Source organism: Antedon mediterranea, chromosome 4 (assembly GCF_964355755.1).
Source record: "Antedon mediterranea chromosome 4, ecAntMedi1.1, whole genome shotgun sequence".
Taxonomy (NCBI): Eukaryota; Metazoa; Echinodermata; class Crinoidea; order Comatulida; family Antedonidae; genus Antedon; species Antedon mediterranea.
The window spans coordinates 34,690,459-34,713,331 of NC_092673.1; the positions used below are offsets into that span (position 1 = coordinate 34,690,459).

The 22,873-nt window shown below is 31.8% G+C and overlaps 1 protein-coding gene across 1 annotated transcript in view; it reads right to left on the reverse strand.

Annotated features, from left to right (window-relative positions):
* LOC140047838 (uncharacterized) overlaps positions 1-22,873 on the reverse strand; it is a 73,579-nt gene that overhangs the window by 26,630 nt on the left and 24,076 nt on the right. Inside the window, exons 9-14 of the mRNA XM_072092870.1 lie at positions 13,272-13,566; positions 10,011-10,306; positions 3,567-3,712; positions 2,150-2,372; positions 1,752-1,879; positions 671-1,367 (exon numbers count right to left, since the gene is read on the reverse strand). Of these exons, the coding sequence (XP_071948971.1) occupies positions 671-1,367; positions 1,752-1,879; positions 2,150-2,372; positions 3,567-3,712; positions 10,011-10,306; positions 13,272-13,566 (1,785 nt within the window). The remainder of the gene's footprint in view (positions 1-670; positions 1,368-1,751; positions 1,880-2,149; positions 2,373-3,566; positions 3,713-10,010; positions 10,307-13,271; positions 13,567-22,873) is intronic.

A 22,873-nucleotide genomic window follows, 5' to 3' on the forward strand; every position in this document is an offset into this window, starting at 1 on the left:
CGATTGTGATGAAAATTGTATTTCATGAAGTATTTGGTGTAGAGTTTTATTCTGTGGGTGGATGTTGAAATATAAAAACATTTTTCTTGATTGAATCTAAGGACACAGTACTAAAATTCTTCAAAATGAGAATTTAATTTTTAGTGGAATTTTTATTTTGGTACTAAAAGTAATTACTTGGTGTAGTGTTTATTGTGTTGGATGTTGGATTGATACAGTAATGTTTTGGTTGAATAGAAGTTGTAAATACAATGTTAGATTATAGCTACTGTACAAACTGTGCATAATTATGTGAAGGAAACATTGTAGACATATCATTTTAATCAATTTCTTTTTGTCATTACAATTTGTTTTTTTGTAGTTATAGTTGATTTGATCTCAGATTGATTGTTGTTGACATATTATTTAAGCAATAATCATATAAAACTAATTGAAAAAAGTTATTAAAAATAATTTCCTATCCTTTCACACACATCGTAAAACTCTAGAGTTTCCACACACCAAGATATTTTGCAAAAAGGGATAATATGCAATTGTTTGCTGAATGTATTTTTCAATCATATAGTTAGTTATGCTTTATTGTTTTTGAACATGTGAATAATATTTATGGAAAAAATATTTCAGACCATGAACAAAAATAAAAATTGTAAGCCATACAATGTTACTTTACCTTTATGGCATCAAATGGTGTTGGTGGCGCCAACTTCCCACCTTCATAGAAAAGTCGCAAATATTCCTTCTGTAACCATAGAAACCGCCTATCAGTGCTTGACTTATTGAGTTTCTGCAGAGCGTGTATTATTGCTTTAAGTCCGATGTACCAGTTATAAGCTGTGTGTTTAGGTAAAACAAAGTTCAGTGTTCTCGTATCTGTGATACTACAGCCATACTGAATAACAATGCAGTTTTCTGCGTGATTCAAATTGTTTAATTTGTGGCGTTTGGTCACTGTAGAAACATCAACATCCATAGATCCTAAAAAGACATCTTTTGCATACATAAGATTCAGATAGCCTTCTTCCATTGTGTTAAATACCACCTGTGACTGGTGAAACTTATTGCACATAGTCGTGTTCGGAAGTCTGTTTGTTGGTCCATCTTTTAGATTGTTCCAAATCAGTATTGCATTGCTGGATTCCAGACTTAACGAGCACATGGCTGATCGGCTGTTGTCACTCTCCCAGTGGACGGCGGTAGATCCATGATGCATGAATTGTAACTGGTGCAAGTTGTTTTCCAGTAGCTTGGCTGGTACCACTTCGATGCCGTGTAATGATTCAACGACTGCAATCGGTTCATAATCGCATTCCTCGTTTATTCCACTAGAATGGGATGTTGATAAAGATTCAGCTTTCTCCGAGATATCACTAGAAGATTCAAATTTATTTAAATGTTTATTCAAATATTTAAAAAAGAAAATATATTCATGGTGCTGAATATTCTTACTCATGCACATATAACTCCACCTTTGGGACACCCCTAAAAAGAGGGAACATCTTCAGAAGAATCTACAAAGAACTCCCAAACCATGTGTCAAATTTAAACGTTGTGGGAATGGATTTTTCATAATAATTATATTTATTGATATTTAGAGAGTGGAAGGTTACATAATAACACCTGAAGATTGAGGTGATCCCAATGAAATACTTGCATTGCAAAGGCCTAAACACATCTATTATCCTCTTCATTTTTTTAAATTAAAAACTTTATTTTATCATTGTTAGCAAAAGAAGAGTAACAAATTAAGATACCTCATGTTATCGTTCTCTTTACTCTGTTGACATGCTCTTATGTCTTGTAGAACCCATTCAGCTAGTTGTAGTTTCTGTAAATTGATATGACCCTCTTCACTGTCGTTGTCAATTATATCTTCTTCATCCTAGTGGGATGGATCAAAAGTCACAGTCAATTAAATTAGGTTTAAAATAAATGGTTTAGAGACCCAGTGGAAATTATTTTCGTGATGTTTCAAAAATGTTGTAAACTTTCAATGTGAACAAATAATTGTTTAAATCAGTTTAAAATAGTCTGGGTTCTAAAGTTATTGAGTAATCTGAGTAAAAAGCAATTTTAAATGCTTCCTCTCCACCACATGATTTTTGTTTATTTTCTCAGAAATATATTAAAATTGATATTTGAAGCAACTTACCCCTTCTGATTTGGGTAATAATGTCGGTGTATCCTCGTATATATCTTTTAAGTCCCTTAAAAAGCATCTAAATACAGGTACAACTTTGCACCCCTTGATGGCTATGGCCCTGTCAAGTGCTTGTAGATACTCCTGATCCTCTCCGTAGAAAGCTTCGGTTAGGTCACTTATTATCGGGTTTTCAAGTTCAGCATCGGGAAGAATGTTCTTCACTTTTTGTGATCTGACAATATAATCAATTTTTTCAATTAAACATTTTATTAAAGACACAGTTAAATCTTTCAGTTTAACGATTTACTATTATGATAACATTGACTCCATTGTAAATATTGCTTTTCAGCATTCTCAACTTTACCTATTTGGAAACGCATGGTGTACCGTAAACCAGTTTATATTCAATAAACAATTTTATAAATCAATTTTTATACGTACAACAGAAGGTAATAATAATATTGGATATTTATTTAAGTGATTGTTTCTATGGCAATAATAAACAAATTTCACTATGACAACAATTTTATTATTACATTAAAAATTTAACAACCCAAAAAAGTAAGTTTAGGAAACGAGTCTGCCCACTAAATCATGAAAAATAAGTTAACAACTTAAAGAACAAAGAAAACAATTGTTTCTCTAAATACATGTAATTCATATTTTATGTAATTTAATAACTTGATCATTAATATTATATGAACATTGTATTTTTTATAACGCGGATTTAATCACAAAATCTATAACTATAAACCACAGTACGTGTTCTAGTTGTTAAGAAATGAATATGTATTGTAAGCTAGTCAAGAAAAACAGATTATAGAATTTTAATTGGCCAAACTGTAATTACAGTAGTTTATTCAGAGATATAATCATCAACTTAAATATCAGTGCTTTATAAAATGTTTAAACTATTTTAACTATCAGGAATGGTACATTGAAAATGCATTGTCAATTAACTGCATTGTCATTTAACTAGTTTGACAAAAAAAGTGTGATGTGCCCAAACATGGTAGTGATATACCCACATATGGTAGTGATATGATATTATCATGTCCATATATGGGCATATTACATGCTTTTGTCACTCTTTATCTTTCATTATTTTATTTATTTATTTGGTTTGGTTTTGTGGTTTTTAAACTTGTTAATTTCATAAATTAAAATCTCAGAGAACCTTTTTAAATGGAGACTTATCTCTGCATAGTGTTTGCCATAGTGCAGCTAATACATATATTTTCTCTCTCATTTGTTTTTATGGGAAAGGAGGGACCCTCAAGGGAGGGTTTCTAAAAATGATTTTTTTTTATGATTGAACTTATTTCATGACTAACCAAACATTTACATTTTCTTTCATTATGGAATATGACTTTAGAAATATTTAACAATCACTTGTTATCAAGAATGGTATTTTGAGTTTACATACTTTATGGCTTGTAGAATCGCAATGACACAATTAAAATTTCCAATTTTCCAGCAGGCAGACGCCACTTCAGATAGACTTCTCAAGACGGCTTTCTTGGTCTGTTTTGATGAGCTTTCTAAAATACATTCTGTAACCCAGTCACATACCTATAAAATCAAACATGTTTTATCAGCTTTACAAAATGTTACAACGTCTGTTCTGGATTACTTTCGCTTTCGTTAACATTTATTTAAATTTAAATCAATCATAATGATTTTTATTTCAAGTGAATTTTGATGGATAAACCAGGAAGCAACATCTTTGAAATCTTTGTACATAAACACATGTAAAGATCACTTTTGTTTTAGTTAAACTGTCTTTAAAATTATTGAATCTTGTAGATTATAATAGTATATTATTATATAAAATAGATGGATATTCATGACTCTATAATTATTTTGTGACTGGATGTGGCATATGCTAGTACTTTGGTCTGAGTCGTGTGTATCTTTGATTTTGTTAACCTCTTCAATTCAATTCAATTGAACTTGAATAAAAAACAATACAATTGTAGATGTACATGTGGCCTATATATTCTGAACACTGTTCGCTTAATTTACATAATATCACCTGTTTACTACCTATATCCCTCTATTGTAGTTGTCATATACAACATATATATATATATATATATAGATAAAGATAAATGGTGACGATACCTGACACGTTTCTCGGACAGGTGATGTAGAATTTATAAAATTATATAATATATAATGTCAAATCAAAGGCACTAAACAGGTGTTTAAAATGTTAGATTCTTATATGTTAGCTAATTGCTCTGGTAATAAGTGAAATAATGAAAAAGTTAATTTGAATATTTAATTTGCATAAGCAGGGGCGCAGCCAGTGGGGGGGTCACGGGGGTCCTGACCCCCCCTTTTTTTTTTAGAAAAAAATAAATAAAAACATGAGACAACAATACAGATCAAATCATCCTGGAGATACTGTGGAAGATTACTACCGAGCAGTATTACCAAATCAACTTCTTGATTACAAACCGAGTTAAAAACCCGATGATCTGCCAAGACACGAACATCTTCATTCCGAGCTTCACTGATGGAAGCGACTGCGACTGTGTAAAATTAGCGGATCCAGATGTGTTCCCGAATGTGCGTGCACTTCTTCTAATCGCGTAGGCCTATGCCCGTAACGTCTGCTGAAGCTGAGCGGAGTTTTTCAACTTTATGGAGAACGAAAACCTGTTTGGGAAATCACATGTCTTATGAGCAGCTTTCGGGATTGTGCCTCATGAACATACACTTTAACATGAACATTAATACAGAGAATGTCATTTGCGAATTCTGTCTCCAAGCCAAGAAGAATGTTCCAAACTTATGTGTAAAGATGCATCACGCGATGTCAAGAGCGCCGTTAGTAACTAACGTAAAATGTATGATAATAATTTAGAAGTTATTACAATTATGTATAAGCTATCACCTATACTATACATTCGAACAAAATAGGTATATTTTTAAACAAAATAATGTATGTACTGGGTATGATAAGCGTCTCACATACATACGGAGCCAAGATAGCTTCTTGGACTTGCACAGTGTATGAACTCTAACCTTACGGTTCTCATTTAATAATATCACTCCCTCCATGCTATCATTCTAATTTCTTTTTTCAAACTTTTGCATCTCTACGTTCATTTCATGCAACTTTTGTATTGATGAAAAGGGAGGAATTCAAAATTCCTCCTCTGAGTTTACAGCCTCTCTACACAAATCAACAAACAAGCAAGAAAAAAAGTGTTTGTCTGTGGCAGCCTGGAATATAAAAATGTTCTGTAATGAAAATGAGAGTTGTTTTTTGTTTTCTTTGTTTCAGTTTATTAGTGTTAACATTGTCATATTTGTGTGTGCATAAACCGATTCAAATGATCTAGATTGCCCTAGACCGCCAAAGCTTCCAGGGGGCTTCGCCCCCTGGACCCCAACCGGGGGCCCTTGGCGGCCCCCTGGCCCCCAGCCCATGGTTGCTCGCTTCGCTCGCAAAATAATCACATATTGGTTGACCCCCCCTTTAATTCTTTGCTGGCTGCGCCCCTGATAAGCACCTGTTAACCATATTGAATATCATGAGTGATTGCCAAAGGCACTAGTCAGGTATTTAAAGTTTCAGATTTTTGTACAATGTATAAAAATAATTGCTCTGGTAATTAGTGAAATAATTGAATGCCTAATTTGCATATCCACCTGTTGGCCATATTAAATATACTATATGTCATTCCTGCACTGGTGACTGCCAAAGGCACTAGATGAATGTTTCAAGTTGCATACAGTCTTTTTTATAGTGGTTCATCCTTCGGCTTAACTGGTATCATAAAATACCTGTGATTTTTGTCTATATATTTGATTTGTTTATTGGTCTAAATTTACATTTTGTCTAAAAAAAATGTTTTTCAAATTAATTCCATGATCAAAAACTAGTTTTGAAATTTTGAACTATCACTATGATAAATCTACTATCAATATTGCTACTTTGCTAGGCTGAACTTTAGTCATGTGTAGTATAAATATGTTATTTTTCACCCCTGCATTATCATGACATGAAATAACCTATAGCTATGAAGAAAAAATGAAATATTGGATATTCTTTCTATATATAATTATTTTACCATAATCTTGCAATTTCATTTAGAGGTCAACTTCAACCACTCATTTGCCTCAACTGTTTTTACAACCCGACAATTTCTCTTCTCTTGTTTCACATTTTTTGTCAATTCAATTAAAAACTGTTCATGTAGATTATTTGATTGCAATGAGTTTGTACCAATATTCGTTATAGCACCTGAAATAAGCTGATAGGAAAAATGAAAGTCACTTTTCTACGAGAATTAGCCTTGATTACCAAGTAAACACACTTCCTCTTTTGTTTTATCATGGCCGACAATCATTCTGATGTTCGACCAATGACATCTGAATGCAGAGAGTTAGTCAACCATGTTACAGGTTGTTGTTTTTTTTCTCAAAAAAGGCAAAAACTGCCATGAGCTAGAATAGTTTAGGCCTATTTATACTTCTGATGATATGCTGGTATTCTTTGAAAAGTGAAATTCATGAAAAGGGTGTGGAGTGGTGCGTGGGTGGGGGGGGGGGGGTGTAGTTTTGAGGGGGTTTAGTGGAGACAAACCATCAAACCTATCTTGCTTATCGGCTTGAAAGTGAGGTGAATACCAAATTTTTATTCATACTTATTTGATCATAGTTTTTAGTATTAAAATATTAAAATGATTATTAAGAAACTTAGTTCCCATGAGAGTTCAATTTTGTGTAGTACATTAAGTTTAATCAAATAAATTTCTAAATCTAATAATTTATTCATAGCTTGAAATTGTGAAATTTTTACTACAATATCATTAAAGTAAATTTTGGACAGATTTCAATTTTGAAATAAAAGTTTAAAATGTGAATTGATTTATTTGAATAAACTCCCTGGGGCGTTTATTGTTTGGGAGAGTATTTAGAGAGGCGTTTATTTGAGGAAGCCGTTTATTTATTTTTGTGTAATAAGGTAACAAATAACATGTATTATCAAATACATTCAAATAGAAATCTTTTATAATTCAATATTGTGTGCCGCATGTGGCGGGGCGTATATTTGAGGGAAAAATTAAAGGCCTGTGGCTTTATTTGAGGAGAAGGGGAGTTTAATCCAACTGACGTTCTATGTGGTGGGAGGGAGGCGTTTATTTGAGGGAGTAGTTTATTCAAAGCAGGGCGTTTATTAAAGACCCCTTCCCTGCAATTTTGGACGTTTTTTGGAAAATAATACATATATATCACTTTAAAAACATTAAACCATGTCATTCCTTGTCTTAAATGTACGTTTTATGGTAAATTATGATAAAAAGTGAGAAACAATGCACTACCTAAGTAGCTCGCGGCGATCGACCTCTCGTGGACGGTCTCAGGCCTAGCCTAGCTAGGCTTAGTTTTGTAGGCCTAGCTGGTAAACATCGGTAACGTACGAACATCGTACGCTAGCTATATACCTAGCCTGACGTTGTATAGTTGCTGCATTAATTGTCTTTCTATTTTTGCCAGACTCCGTTGATACAAATTGGGGAAAACCCGGTATTTTCGCTGAAAAGTTAGAGTCTTCCATTTGTTTTGGCTTCACGATCGATCGAAAAGTGGGCGAATTACAGGTGAAAAACAACAATATCAATCCGCGCGCAATGCATTTTGGGATTTATAGCGGGCCGCTATAATTATTAAAATCGATTTATTTTTCACATTTATAACCGTTTAAAGACGAAAAAAGTTATCGCAATAGGACCATATAGTATTATTTTTACATTAAATATAGTTTGTGATCTTAAATTAGATCTAAAAAACGTAGGGAATGGGGCTTTAAAATGAATATGGTAACTTAATTTGTATTTGTGTTGAATATTTTTATGACTTTGTTGTTCAATGCCCCTTGTGATGTACTATTAGTTCTGTGATAAATTATATTGTGGTAGCCAGCCCACTCATTCTTAAGTAGAAGGAGTATGTAATACTAATAGTAAATAGTATCTGCCTCAGACCTCTGGTCAAGATGGGCACTGGATGAGAGAAGCCCTTGATTAATGTCAGGACCAATATTATCTGCCTCAGACCTCTGGTCAAGGTGGGCACTGGATGAGAGAAGCTGGCTTTGTTTGTATCAAAACCTGTTAGTGGCGGTAATTATCGCTGTTGGTTTCGATTGAATAAAATAAAATAAATAAAAATATAATATGGAGGTGAATCTGTAGACATTTGAGATGTTAATCAACCAATGTAAAACTACTTAAACATGTCCTTTTAAAAAGTAATATTATAAATCAACTGTAGAGAACTTTATGTCAAATATGTTGTTTACTCGCTTTATTATTATTATATAATCTGCATTTATAATATAATAATAATAATTTATTTGGAAGCTACACTTTTGAAACAGTGGCACACTTTTGAATGAAGGTGCGTCCAGAGTAAGTTAAAAAAAATTTTTACATTTATATATGCCATTAATGCAATAAATGTTAAAATAAAGTATACTGACTAATTTTAAACACCTGTTCTAGTTTAAAAGAATTAAAAAATTAAAAACCCATGGCTTTAATAACAAAATATAATAAAATAAAACAATAAACGTAAGGTTTGTCTAAATAAATTGTCCTAATTAACCTGAAAGGCATCTATCTTTAAGCATTTATGCAAAAGTCAAAACAAACCAATATATCAATTGGAAGAATTAATCAATTTGTAAGTAATTATGAATGAATAGAATACTCTATTCTATTTTTCAACTATTTCCTAATTCAGATGATAGTTTACTTTTAGTTTTTTTCAGTAATTTGCTTTCAGATAATATAAATGTGTATCTTATGCTTTATTTCACAGTGTTGCCTTAGGCTATTTATTTAATGTACTATGCAATTTAAATAAGACGAAATGTATGCTAGAATAGGTTTACATTACATATGAATGAAATCATTGTTTAGGGCGAGTCTCTTATGAATTTTCCTCTGACACCAATATCATTTGAACTTCCTTTTCATACAAAAGGATACATAGATTTTAGAAACAATTTAAATTCAATTTTTTTATTATTAAAGAATATGATCAAATGTTTGTTTATGAATGTTATATTCTAATTTTATAATGTTTTATTTAATAATGTTTTTTAAAAATGTATTGTCCCCAAAAACATGAAGATAAGAATTCTTAAAAAATACTTAGAATAGGCCATTTTGCAGTTTTAATACTGTTAATCACTTCTGTAGGAAAGGAAAATGTTTTCGCTTATAAAAAGACAAAATAAACGGTTTTAAATTCAACCAAAACCCCATTTATTTCCAGTTAATTTGATTTTTTTTGAAAATTTGAATAATGTTCATCAAGGGACTATTTTCTAAATAATAATAATATTAAATGTAAATTGTAATTATTGTAGTCATAACAAAAGTTATTTCTATGCAGCAGCCATATTTTTTATAAAGACAATTTATTTTTTTGTTTCTGAACCTAACCCTTCTGTATGCTTTCCTCTAACATCCTTTTCACATCTGCATAAATTGTAAAAAGTTGTAACCAGGTTTTATCTCCAGATGTATTTCATGTTCACACACGCGAACACTGAGAAATCTCGGAAGGAAAGCATCATTTTGCGCTATTTTATTAGTCAGGGCAATACATGTGAGCGCAGTAAAAACTTGAAACATTGTAGAAAACAAATAAACAGGCCCCTCATTAGTGTGTTTTTCTCTCGGGAGATTTTCCAGAAAATTGTCTTCACAATATGCAAACCTGGTTACAAGTTGTTATTTCTTGCCGCAGGTGCGAAAAGTGTATAAGAATAGAATAGATTTCTGTATACAGTATAATTACAATTATAATAAATGAATGTTTGTAAAAAAAAAAATAGGCGTACCTCTTTAAATCTTAGCACCAATTCATAAACTGTTTTGCTTTCATTATCCTCATCGTCGTCAGCACCATTTCCAAGTTTGGCAACGTTCCCATTTAATATAATGTACCGAATGTAACTTTCGGCCCGAACCTGATTGAATAACTTGTGGTCGGTCTCGGTCAGAATAACGGCAACTTCTTCAGGAAAGTGAAGCAGTTGCTTGCAGTTGTACAGTTCTTTGCGATAGACGCTTGTCGGTGGTGAAACAATGTGGTATTGGTCCGATGTGTTGTCTGAGTTCTCTTCGTTCTCTCGGCCTGATAATGAAAGAATGTAATGAAAGTCGTTTAGGAGATTAAGACGTGAGCTTTTAACCTGATAGCCTATCATGTAATTTTTGTGTGGCCGGTAGATCAAGAAGTTTACTCACCATAATTAAACTATGTCAAAGGTCATATCTGTTTATCTCTAAGGAGGATTAGGTCAATAATACGTAAAAAGAATGTCAATTTCAAGTTGACTGTCTTTCACTCATGTTGCCTCTGGCAGTGACACGAATAGGAAGAGGGGGATGGCTATTATAATATAATAAATGAATAATCTTTTCCTTTCTAATTAATTTCTAATGAATGAATAACTCTGAAAGTTGCATTACAAATATTTATCTTTATAATAGAAGACAAAACTGCATTTATTTATTCACAATATTTGATCAGCCAATCAAAAATAAATGTCCTAGTTTTTGTGGTTGCTCCTAGAATATCCTGCATGACCTTTCCACCAGGGCCTTCTTTGTCGTGACCTTTTTGATACTTTATATATAATAGTTTAATATATAAATTGGTATATTTAAAACAGGGAGCACGACATGGCCCTAGTACTACATCCAGTATCCATAACTTCCTATGGGCTTGATATTTTTATTTTAAATCTAATTAAACTTTACAAAACATCGTAATTTAATAAAAAAAATTTTTACTGTATTTTACCATTTCTTAATATCAATTGTAATCGTATTTTTTCATATCAGGAGGTATTTATTTGATTTAATACATATTACCATGTATTACACCTAAAAATCCTCATTAAAGGCCTCCCTTGAATAAAATTCCCTCCCCACACCCTTAAAAACACTCCTAAACAATATTTGTTTATTTGTATAAATACGTTAGGTAATTACTATAGTATTATAATAGCATGGAGAATTATTTCTTCATGTTAATAGTAATCTTGCGATATTAACATCAGTACTATGCGTTAATCATATTCTACTGTAGTGATTCCTTTCTGGTACAGTGACCATGACATGATAAATCACCTGAAGTAAGCCCATTTCATATTACTATATTAATGTTCTCTAGTTTACATCAAAATATTAAGGTCAAATTTGTATCATAGAATACAATATATTAATATCAGAAGAATAAGAAATCTTTTATTTTTAATAGTATATCTGCCCTTATCCTGTAGAGAGACTAAAGAAGGCTTTCAGATCAAACTTATTATGTTTTATGATGTTTTATAAAGAATATAGTTATTTTGCAATTGCTTTCACGGAAATATTTAATTACGATCTTACGGTACATTTTCTTGTTATCGCCATACTAAATAAATTTGCCAACAAAATAACTTTATACACAAAGTGCCCTAAAACATGTTTAACATACAACACAGTCCAATTTCGTCATGATAACTTAATTTAATGGAACATATTTTTGGGGGGTTTTTTTTTACCCCATTTATTAAATGGTTTACACTAAAATTGGTAGTTATATTATTATTGCTTCAATCATCATAGCCTTATTGGGTAACCATGAGTGAAAGACATTGAAGTGTTAAACATTGAGTATTAAGCCCCTTTCACACAGAGCTGTAAGACGGTAATATTGCGGTAATTCGCGAACGCCGGCTTATGTGTGAAAGGGTAAAAACCCCTTAATGCCGGCTTCCGTTAGACCGCCTCTGGACCTAGTAAAATTGCGGTAATATTACCGTCACGGTCGTAAGCCTGATCTGTGTGAAAGAGTCCACGATATAACGCCTGCTTACGCAGTGAAGCAAGGCAAAGAATATATATTCTTTGAGCAAGGATAAATTGGGGACATTTTCCTTGATTGAGAAAGACTGTGGCAATTACTTTAGGCCAAATTATTAGATTATATCCATTATATTATATATTTTTAGGTTAGTTTGTAAATAATACAATGGAAGAATACGGCCAATAATAATAAAAATATAACAGATGTTGGTCCAAAGATTATTTAACTTGCTGTAACGTACGTAAGCCTAGGCCCTAGTTAGCATAGTTCTAGCAGGAACATCCTCCGGTGCGCGCTCCCGGTGCTAGCTCATAACAGCTTCTGATAATTAAATTCGCGTCTATTTGTAGGCCTAATAGATTTTGTTTCTGTAGAATGGCCATCACGATCGGGCAGTTATTAGCACGGAGTGGTGTTGGGCAAAAATATAGATTTTATGCATCGTAAATAAAAAAACTAAACGACGGACACACAAAACAACATCAGCAAACATGTGCGCGCATGGCATGTTTTGTGCAGGTGCCCGCCATTTTCTTTTCTCAAAAAGTGCGACCTCTATTTTATGAAGACAGTAATCTTTAAATATTGCGCCTTTCCACTGTGGCCTTTCACACAGAAGACGGTAAAATTACCGTAATATTACCTTCTGTGTGAATGGGTTTAGACCGGCAATAACGCCGGCTTGCTTACCGCAATATTGCCGAAGTTCTGTGTGAAAAGGCCTTTAGTGTGTGTGTGTGTGTGTGTGTGTGTGTTTGTGATGTACACCTTAAGTTGGTTTATCTCTGTTGGGTTATGTTTGTTGACTCATGAGAGCTGATTTTTATCTAATCATTTTTTTATGTTTGCAGCCACTCTGAACATGTTTAAATATTTATTTAGAAATGTTATGTTTGTAGTTAAACATGTAGATTACATGATGATAGTTAGTTGGTAAAAACGTTGTACTTCTGTATTCTCTATCAGAGATTGAATACAGTCAATCTGTTTATCTTGTTCTACATTCAAAACATGTCTAGTATATCTGATGTATCTAGGAGGAGAGTTCTATGAAATACATGTGATGCCTGTATTGTACCCATAAACTAACCGATAACCTAACCTTTTATGATACAGGCATCACATGAGTTTGCTGTATTACAGAATTTGCCTACGATACTGGGACAAATGTCATGTGGAGATACAGCACTATGTAGTTAAGATTATACAGCAAAATCAACCGACAACAACAATTGAAACTCACCACTTTGTTGTGCCATCTTTGGAAGATACACAGGTTGTGACATACTGTATGAGTCATTATTCTCTACTTCCATGGTTTGCCATAGAACACTACAGATATCCTTTAGCTGTGTGTAGCGGAGAGGCTGTACGGTGCAGGTGGTCTCAAGGAATACCAGACAAAGGCGCTTCTGGCCCTGTGTCTCACTGATGTACCAGTGCTGTAGATGATGGAACGGGTAGCTACTGACAACTTCTTTACTGGTGAAGTTTAGTAGAACAATGTGGTTAGAGTTGATGCACAGAATTCGATTTGCCTGGGGAATATATAAACGCATTTTACAAATGAAAACTAATTTATGTTCACGCTTCATTCAAGTGTAGAAGAATTTCATTGCGTTGGTGTTATATTAATGTATTTTTTGGGAGGAGGGGTGGAAGCAGGGAAGACCAAAAAAGTCTCTGATCCCTGTGCAGGTGACCTTGAAAAATAGTTTTAAAATTGTTTATAGGTTACTCAAAAAAAGTAAATGTAATGTACATAAATCATTGAATGGTAGTCGTATATACATGAACAAAACATAACATAAATAGTTAAAACATGAATCACAGTACATAGGAAATGATTTATAAACAAATTAACAAGTGTACACAAACTACAAGTTATTGACCCAAAGTACTATTTGTTGTAATTTTTATTTAAACATTTCATATAAAACTACATTCTTGAAAAATTACAACAATATTTTGCAGCAATATATAAGTAAATTGTTTAAAAATAATAATACTTTATATAATTGGTCCGATGTTTTGCCCTACTCAACACCCTGACGAAACGCTACTTGACAGTAGTTTTTTTTTAATTTACGATTTTTCTGTAATAGACATGTGTAATATGTGTAAAATTTGTAATTTAGAATCTTCAACTATTATCATTGATCATCACCAGATCATTGCACAATCAGGCAATTATTGACCTTTGTATGATCAGGGAGTTGTAAAATAACAACTCCCTGATATGATATTATTAAGATACACTACTGTTGTTTGAACCCAAATCAGTTCATTTCACACTGGATATAAATAATGTTATTGACCAGTGAACCGGCAGCTTCGGTTTATTTTAACAGGTTATATAGAGAGAGTTACAACTCCCTGTTATATTGCCTTAATCTACTGATACCATAAACAGTGGTGATATTTGATTAGTAATTGTTCAGACACAGTAAACAAATTTAAGGCAAAGTTCAAGTATCTGGACAACATAATATTATCCTTATTAAGTGGTAGCAAAACTTTCCAAGGACAGATTTATTTAAAACTGTGAATAAGGCTAATTACTTGTTTTATAGGGATAAAACAAGCGAAGGTACCTGGTAGTACCTCTGGCTATAAAATCTTTACCTAGTGGAAACAATATTTAACTGTTACATTGTGCGACTAACCATTATAAAAATTAAAGGTTTAGGACTTCTAATGGAATATGCTACTCAGTAACTACCTACCGCATCATATCAATCTGGTTCTACAAACAAATTATCTACTGTACAACAGACATCAAAATATAAATTGTTATCCTATTGAATTAAATCAACTTAACGCACAACTTATTCAATTCAGAAAAAAGGGACCTGATAGTAATAATTAATCATGATATTTTCTAGTTATATTGCGTCATTCCAATGATCAGTGCTCATGGCGGTATGGATGTTACACTTTTCAACTACATGCTTCTCCCCTAAGGGCTCCTTCTTCTGTCCACGACATTGGCTGTGCGAGCTAGTACACTGGGGTAATCCCCAACTCGTCTTGAAATATGTACTAGGTTCTTTGTGTACACAGGACCTACAGTTTATAGTCTATATCCATGGAGTGAGTGACCCTTGAACCCTTACCAAAGTAATGACTATGGATTACGTATACGCTCTGAGTCCAATTGGTAAATTTATTCACAATCGCTTTTTTTTATATTCAATACAAGTGGAGAAACTACATCTTTATCAGTATACCTTGTTCTCCATACCATACTATTAATATTTTTAATCTATATGCAAACAAAATTTCATAAAATACTGTATTTTCTAAAATTTCAAGTCTTACAGCCAATAAGCACTTCAAGTTTCTTATTTAATAACATTGAGGATAACAATGTGTGATATATGATCATGTTGAGTGATTGATTCCAAATGTGAATGGAATTTGACATTGTATAGAGCTGTCTTTATAAGCATACAAAATACTTCATCCCATATGCTGTATATTAAATGAAATACTCAATTCACAGTTTATTCAAGAATATTTTTTAAATATAAGAAAGATCTTCATAATCACTGAAAAAGGTAGATTAATTGTTTTCATTTACCAAAAATTATTCAAAAAACATTCACTTATTTTTATTTAGAAATATCTATAAATTAAATATGTTTCAGTGCCCTGTTTAGGTTTGAAAAATGTGTACAAAAGGTGTACTCACAGTGCCTCCTCGCCCAATCACAATGGAACAGCATTTTTTAAACAAAAAAAATCTGAACTGGTTTATCATCAATCACAAAATGTGCAATCTACCTTAATTTCATTAAATCAATTTAATACATTTATTATTTCGGTAAATGTAAAAACAACAATTGCAAAATGGATCACTTGATTGTAGTTGGTGTGTAAATACTACAATTGATTACAATACACATCTAACAGTTTAGGACAGAATTAATATAGCAGACCTTTATCACAAAATCTAGTTACTAATTCTGAAATCTCTAGGGCTATTACAGGTAATTGGACAATATTGAATGATGTGTTGACAGAAAATGATTTAATAGTGTACGTATACTGCTATATAGTTCAATTTGGATAATGTTTAGCGGTAATATTATTTTCTGTAAATTCATTTTGCAAACAGCTATTTTTATATTAGAGAAAGGGCATTTGTGTGTTTGTTTTTCATACACATTTTTGGTACTGGATAGGGAAATAAGAGTGGGGTTGTACTTGCTATAGTAATAATTATGGTGTTGATTTTGTATTTCTTAGGCCAGTTTTTCAAGTAGCATCCAAGCGGGCGTCCAAGTGAAACAATGTCTTGGCTTATGCTTTCTGTACTCTCTTATTAAAGTTGTATTAATATCATATATCAAAATGTTAACATTTAATGACATTAAATTGTGTATATGTTATTTTATGGATGGATGTTCAGTATACTAAAATCTACATTCTAATGTGTTGAATTTCAAGGAATGAAAGATTGTGTGGTTTTGTTAATAATGGAAAATTGTACAAGGGATTGAATACCTCCATGTGAACATATATGACACATAACATACTGAGTATCAATTCAGTATTATATTAAATTATTGTATAAAAGTTAGTCTAATGTAAACAAAGTAACTTACAAGTAATCAGCATTATTCTTACAGGAAATAAAGTCCAACTCTAAGGGGAGAAAACTGTACACCAAACCTCAATGATCTGATATGTCTGGTCATTTTATGGCATCTCCTCCACCACAAAATGAAACTTTACAACTAGGCTATAGACACTTTTGGAATGGTCCATTACTGCAAAGAGGGGTGGTAAGTTTGTTATTATTACTAAAGTAGGTAGTAGATTCAAACACTCCTTCTAGAGATTGATGGAACCACTTTTTGTAATGATTTATGATGAGTGAAAAGTTTGTTATTACAATAGTAAATCTATTGCAAGTGATTGCCAGGACACGTGGAATAGTTGATTATAAGAAAGGGGAATGGTAAACATTGGTAACTTCTGTCCCAAGAGTTTCGCAAAGTGACAAGTTCATTAACGTATCAAAGTTCATTGGAGTCAATGGTGTTTTCTCTCTCACCTTAACTGCATTTAATCATGGTCAGCAAACATCTGTCCATAACAACCCACACACATGTGATATCATTATTACATAAAATTCATTTTCAGTGATAATACTATTTACATTATAATTAAACAGGTTGGTTAAACCTGAAAGGCACTGACTCTGATTTATATAGAGTGGAGATAGGAAGTAAAAAATAAACCACATAATTCTTTTAAACTTTTTTCATTTTTTAAAAATGTTTTCACATTTCCAAACAGTGTCAGACCTCCAGGGGTGGTACCTTGGCTCCTCAGAGTGAGTAGAAATTGTATAAGATATTAAAAATACAATTATTGCATCACATGTTTAATCCTCCAAATTTTCTTCAGATTTCCCAAAAATTACAAAATCTGTAAAAACGTGTCAAATATATTAAAACGTGTCTTATACTCGTTATTCATGAGTATACTCATGCAAGTTGAATTCAGCATAATCATGAGAAAATAATAAAAGTGTAGCACAAAACAGTCCCATAAAGTATTTTTTATTCAAGCAAGAGAATTCAAAAGTTGTAATAGTAGTTGTGTTTTGTATTCATTTCCTAAAATCACTGGAAGACAATCTTAGCAATTCTGGAAGTTTCAAATTATCTAAATAGAAACCGTTTTTATGAGAAAATTGTTTAAACTGTCACGACTGAGGAAACTCAACTGAAAGTAAACCAAGTAAGGCCCTTGAGAACTGTACAAGCCGACTTACTTCTGCAACAATTAAGTTCATTCTTAATTAAAGCAATCAGCTATATATCTACTGTGAATCCATTTAATTTCGCACACCATTAATTTAGTGTTGAAACAAAATAATTTGGAACATTATATGATTGTATAAAATATATATTTTCCAAAAGTGAATTATATTTACTTAATATTCAATTAATGTTATGATTTTTTAAGGATGAGAAGTTCTTTTCACCCTGATATAAAACGGCATATATGTAAATTTTATAGTTTTACAATTTGTTTTACTATTTATTACTACATTAATATATAAATTCAATTAATGTTATGAACATTTTAGAATGCAAAGTACTTTGCAATTTAAAAAAAAAATTATTATGAAAAAAGAAAACAACAAATCTTGACCATCAGAATAATATTATAGTTTGATCTCGATTACTGTAGGGTACAAAATACAATTTTGAATTAATTTACTACATTAATATATAAATATTCAATAAAAAATGTTTGAATTAATTTACTAACATTAATATATCAATATTTCATATTTTTGATTATTAGTACAAAGTACTTTTGCATCCTGAATGACCTGTATGTCAAATTTATTTAAAAATGACTACTATTACTATTACTAATATATCAACATTCAATTAATATTATGAATATTTTAGAATGCAAAGTACTTTCCACTCTGACAAAAAAAAAGATTATGACAAAATTCAAGGTACACAAACAAAAGATCTTAAACATCATAGTAAGATTAGTTTAGTCATGAATTTCTCTCCAATTTACTCTGTACAGCAAAATGATTATTAGAACTAAAGGTAACTGAAAAAGGAGGTCTTGAGATTAAATAAGTTATTTACCAGCATGAAAGGCATAAATACCTGGAACTTTAAAATGAACAAATGTCAGGATCTCATTGGCTTAATGATTATTTACTTTGTTTAAGGTCATTTGTCTGACTCAACCTTTTCAAAAACCGGATTTGGCATTAATGTTTCAACAGGGATCCTGTGGGAGATTTTACAGTGAATTATTGTTTTCCTGTTTCTTTCTGGGAAACACCCAAGTATAAAATATCACATACCTTACACAAAAACAATTTTTTTTGGCTGAAGGATGGAACAAATATTTATTCCTGTCTGAAAGTGGTCTATGGACCTGTTTCTGCTGCAACTGCTCAAAATACGGTATAAAAATACGGTATAAAAATACGGTATAAAATACGGTATTTTTTATACCATATTTTTTAGTACCCCGTTTCTGCTAACAATACTTCTTGGGTGGTCGTGTTGAATTTCATCCTTTTTTACCCAAATTGCCATTCATTTATTTGGTCGATAATTAAAAGTCGCAATAAAGGAAGTTTTACGTCTCACTTTCAACAGCCTAGCCCTAGTGATAGAGATGTTGTGATAGCACAGAAAACATCATAATGGGGACAAGTAATTCGTTCCCTCCCCGTGGCTCTTCAGCTTTGAATTTACTTGCTTGCTTGGAGACAAGTCTATTTCGTACTCCTGCTGCTTTATTTTTTTAGAAATGTCTTTATAAATCTGGTAGTCCCTTTTATTACCTTTTAGTTGGCCAGACATTTTAGCTTCACCACACAGATTTATATAGTAAATACTGTGACGTCTTCGCTCCACTTTTCGCCGAATATATCTATACACGTGTGTAAAACAGCTGACAGCGACAGAAAATACAAACACGATGTTGACCTCATGTCACAGGTAAAAAAAAATACGGTATTTTTTATTGGCAGCAGAAAATGGTACAAAAAATATGGTATAAATTTGTAAATACCGTATTTTATCCACAAATTTTGTGGGAAAAATACGGTATACAAAATACGGTATTTTTTTTATGAGCGCAGTTTCTGCTGCCAAACAAATACGGTATATATACGGTATTCAAAAAATACAGTATAAAATACGGTATTTTCTTGGCAGGGCCTATTTGTCTGCTCTAACTTGATCCCCTTTAAACATCTGTCAACATCTATTTGCACTCTTAGTGTGAACCAGACCTCTACATGTGTGGTAGTTCAGTTAAATAAATGTAAATTTACTTTTTAACATGTATAATATTGTCACATGTAGTGACTTGATGTTGATGCTTGCAATAGCACTTCTGTCCAGTGGTGTAACGGTTTAAGTGCGGCGCATTGGTAAACTAGGGCTGTGTTTATACAACACCCTAAATTTGAATGTTTAGCGTGTTGCGCGGGCCGAGGTTGCACAATTATCCACTAGATTTGATCAACATATTTTTATTTAACGAGAGGTCAAAACAATACCATGAGGACACTTCCAACTCGCCAACAGCAACCGGGAATGTACAAAATTTTAGGATTCAGCCAAGTAGCCTTTTTTGCAATTAAAATCTCATTACACGGAATCACTTTGATGTTATACAACACACTTCTCGTAGGTTTGTTGAATATGCGTGTAATAGCGTGTTGTATAAACGCACCCTAGGATCTACTTAGTGTATACCACACATTATGTAACTGTTTATACATGGCTGGTTTACAGTAGTATATAGTGTACAGCTGTGGGATTTTACAAGTCTGTAAACACAATTTTACAATCTAATACTTTTAAACAATAAAATCTTGGTGGCATAAAATTTTTCATCATAGATTCAAACATTATTCATTCTACCGTATATTATTTTAGACAGCTACATGTTTTTTAAAATTAAATTTAAACGAGTTAATATTGGTACATTCTTTTAAAACAGAAGGTAATAAATTATATAGCAAACAAAATTACAATGTACCACTCCCGGTATTAACTAGCTCCCCTATTGAATTTATTCTAGTTTTCCATAGGCCAAAGCCAGGACATTGTGGTCTTTGGATGTAATCCCAACCTGATATGTATTTCATTTTCATTTCAAGAACATATATTAATTTCATTATTGTCTAATTTAATTTTTCAACTATACATTTACACTACAGGGTAACAACAAAAAATATTTCCTTACAACCTATTTTAAAGTATAAGTGTTATTAGTAATTTGAAATATATATATGACCATTGAGTGATTTTGATGCAAACTGGATGTTCCATACAAACCAAATTATAACATTTTAGTTCTTGGATACATCTCTACTACTTTATAGAAACAGTTTTTTTTATTTTGAAACGGTCTCATTTTCTGATTATTTGACAACACTGATTTACAGTTGTGACGGGAAAAAATATTGAACCAATTTTAAAGACCTGATCAAAATCCCCCTTACAGTATTATCAAACTGTTTTCTCAAGTTATTTTTTACATTGAAAGATTTTTAATTAAACAAATTTGTTTGTTTTTTAGCAAGATGTTTGATCGCTATTAAACATGTATAATCAAAAGATTGACTTGTATTTGACCTTTACATCATTGTACCAAACAAATGAGCCTAAACGTAAAATGTCTTTTCTAAACCTAATGAGTTTCCAGTTCATGGAGATTGCTTGTTGATGTATGTTTTTTTTTGGTATGATTAAAAACTATAATATTTTCTATCAATGCTTTGCCATCAAATATAATAGGTTTGTGAAACATCATGAAATTGCTTTCATACTGTTTTTTGTTATTTTATCTTTTTTTTAAGCAAAGCAAAACAAATGCTGCTGGTCAGCAATAAACACTGCATTTTTTATTCTTTAAAACTAAAAAATTATTCTAAATTTGTTTCTAAATCTTTGTCAAACAGGTTTCGCTGAATAATTAGTGTGGAAAAATGGAAAGACATCGAGTCCACATAAACACCGCTGGGACTCAAAGACACTGTTTTGTTACTGAATTCAATAAATAACATTTCTTTAACCATTATATGCTAATTTACTAAGTATTGGTGTCATTATACAAAGTATAACCAATATTATCAATACATTCAGATCATTAGTCTGACTATGAACAAAAAATTATTTATTATGTATTAAACTTTTTATATACTATATATATCTCTTAAAATGGAGCTTTTGTAATATGCTGTACATAAAAATGATTTCCGATTATAGGTTTTAAAGAGCAATTTGCAATATCAATAAAAATTGCATCAAACATTTATTTATAACTGTATAAAAAAAAAATTAAATACTGTTGTAATTGTGTCCGAGGGGTCAATAGTTTATCCAGGTGTAGTTAGATTAAGTCTACTAATTTAAAATTTAAATCAATAGTTTTCACATTTTTGCTATTGTACGCATCTATAACATCGATGAGTGGAATTTTACTGGGAAGGTTTTAGACTACATTTGTTTAGCCATTTATATTAAATATACAGTAAAGACATTTTAATCACAAATTATACACATTGTTTTACATTGTATTTTAATTTTTTCAATTAGCTTTTCTATCTATTTAGTGTATTGTTTCTGTTTGTGTTCCCATCTGTTTATTTCCACAAGCGTTTGATTTTTTGCCCTCTTCTTTTTTTTTACTTTATTACTTACAGTAGGCCTAAGTATGCTCTATGTTAATTAAAGAATAAAATAAACATCTACTTGAAATGAAATGAAATTGAACCGGCTTCCAGGGAGGGCCACTTTGTCGGGTTGGGGAGGTTGTATTTACGCTTGTAATAGGTAAATGCAAGTTTCACTACCAGTATGTAGATCTGATTAAATATTGATAATTATATTGATTACTTCATCCTGACCTTTATCATATCCTGATCAATCAATCAATCAGTGTTTGTATATCGCTTAATCAACTGCACTGATTTTCACCACACTTTATACACACCCAATTGATGCAGGATATTTGTCTTTTCATCCTAATGTTTGATTTTGCCATCCTGATATTTGCTCCTTTTCAACTTTAGATAAACTCAGACATGTTTGTTTGGCTTGTCAGCCCACGTTAAGATTTACAATCAGAGATTTGGTTAAAAATATTAAGAAAATATGAAGGAAATTATTGAATATATAAACCCACTCAAATCTTACTATTATAGAGACATACATTGAAACGTGTATTTTATATGACACTTGTTGTGCCCTACTATGAAGTTCTGAACCAGCAATCTACATTCAAGATGGCGCTGTTTACTCTTCAACTGTCATGGCAGAGCTGATT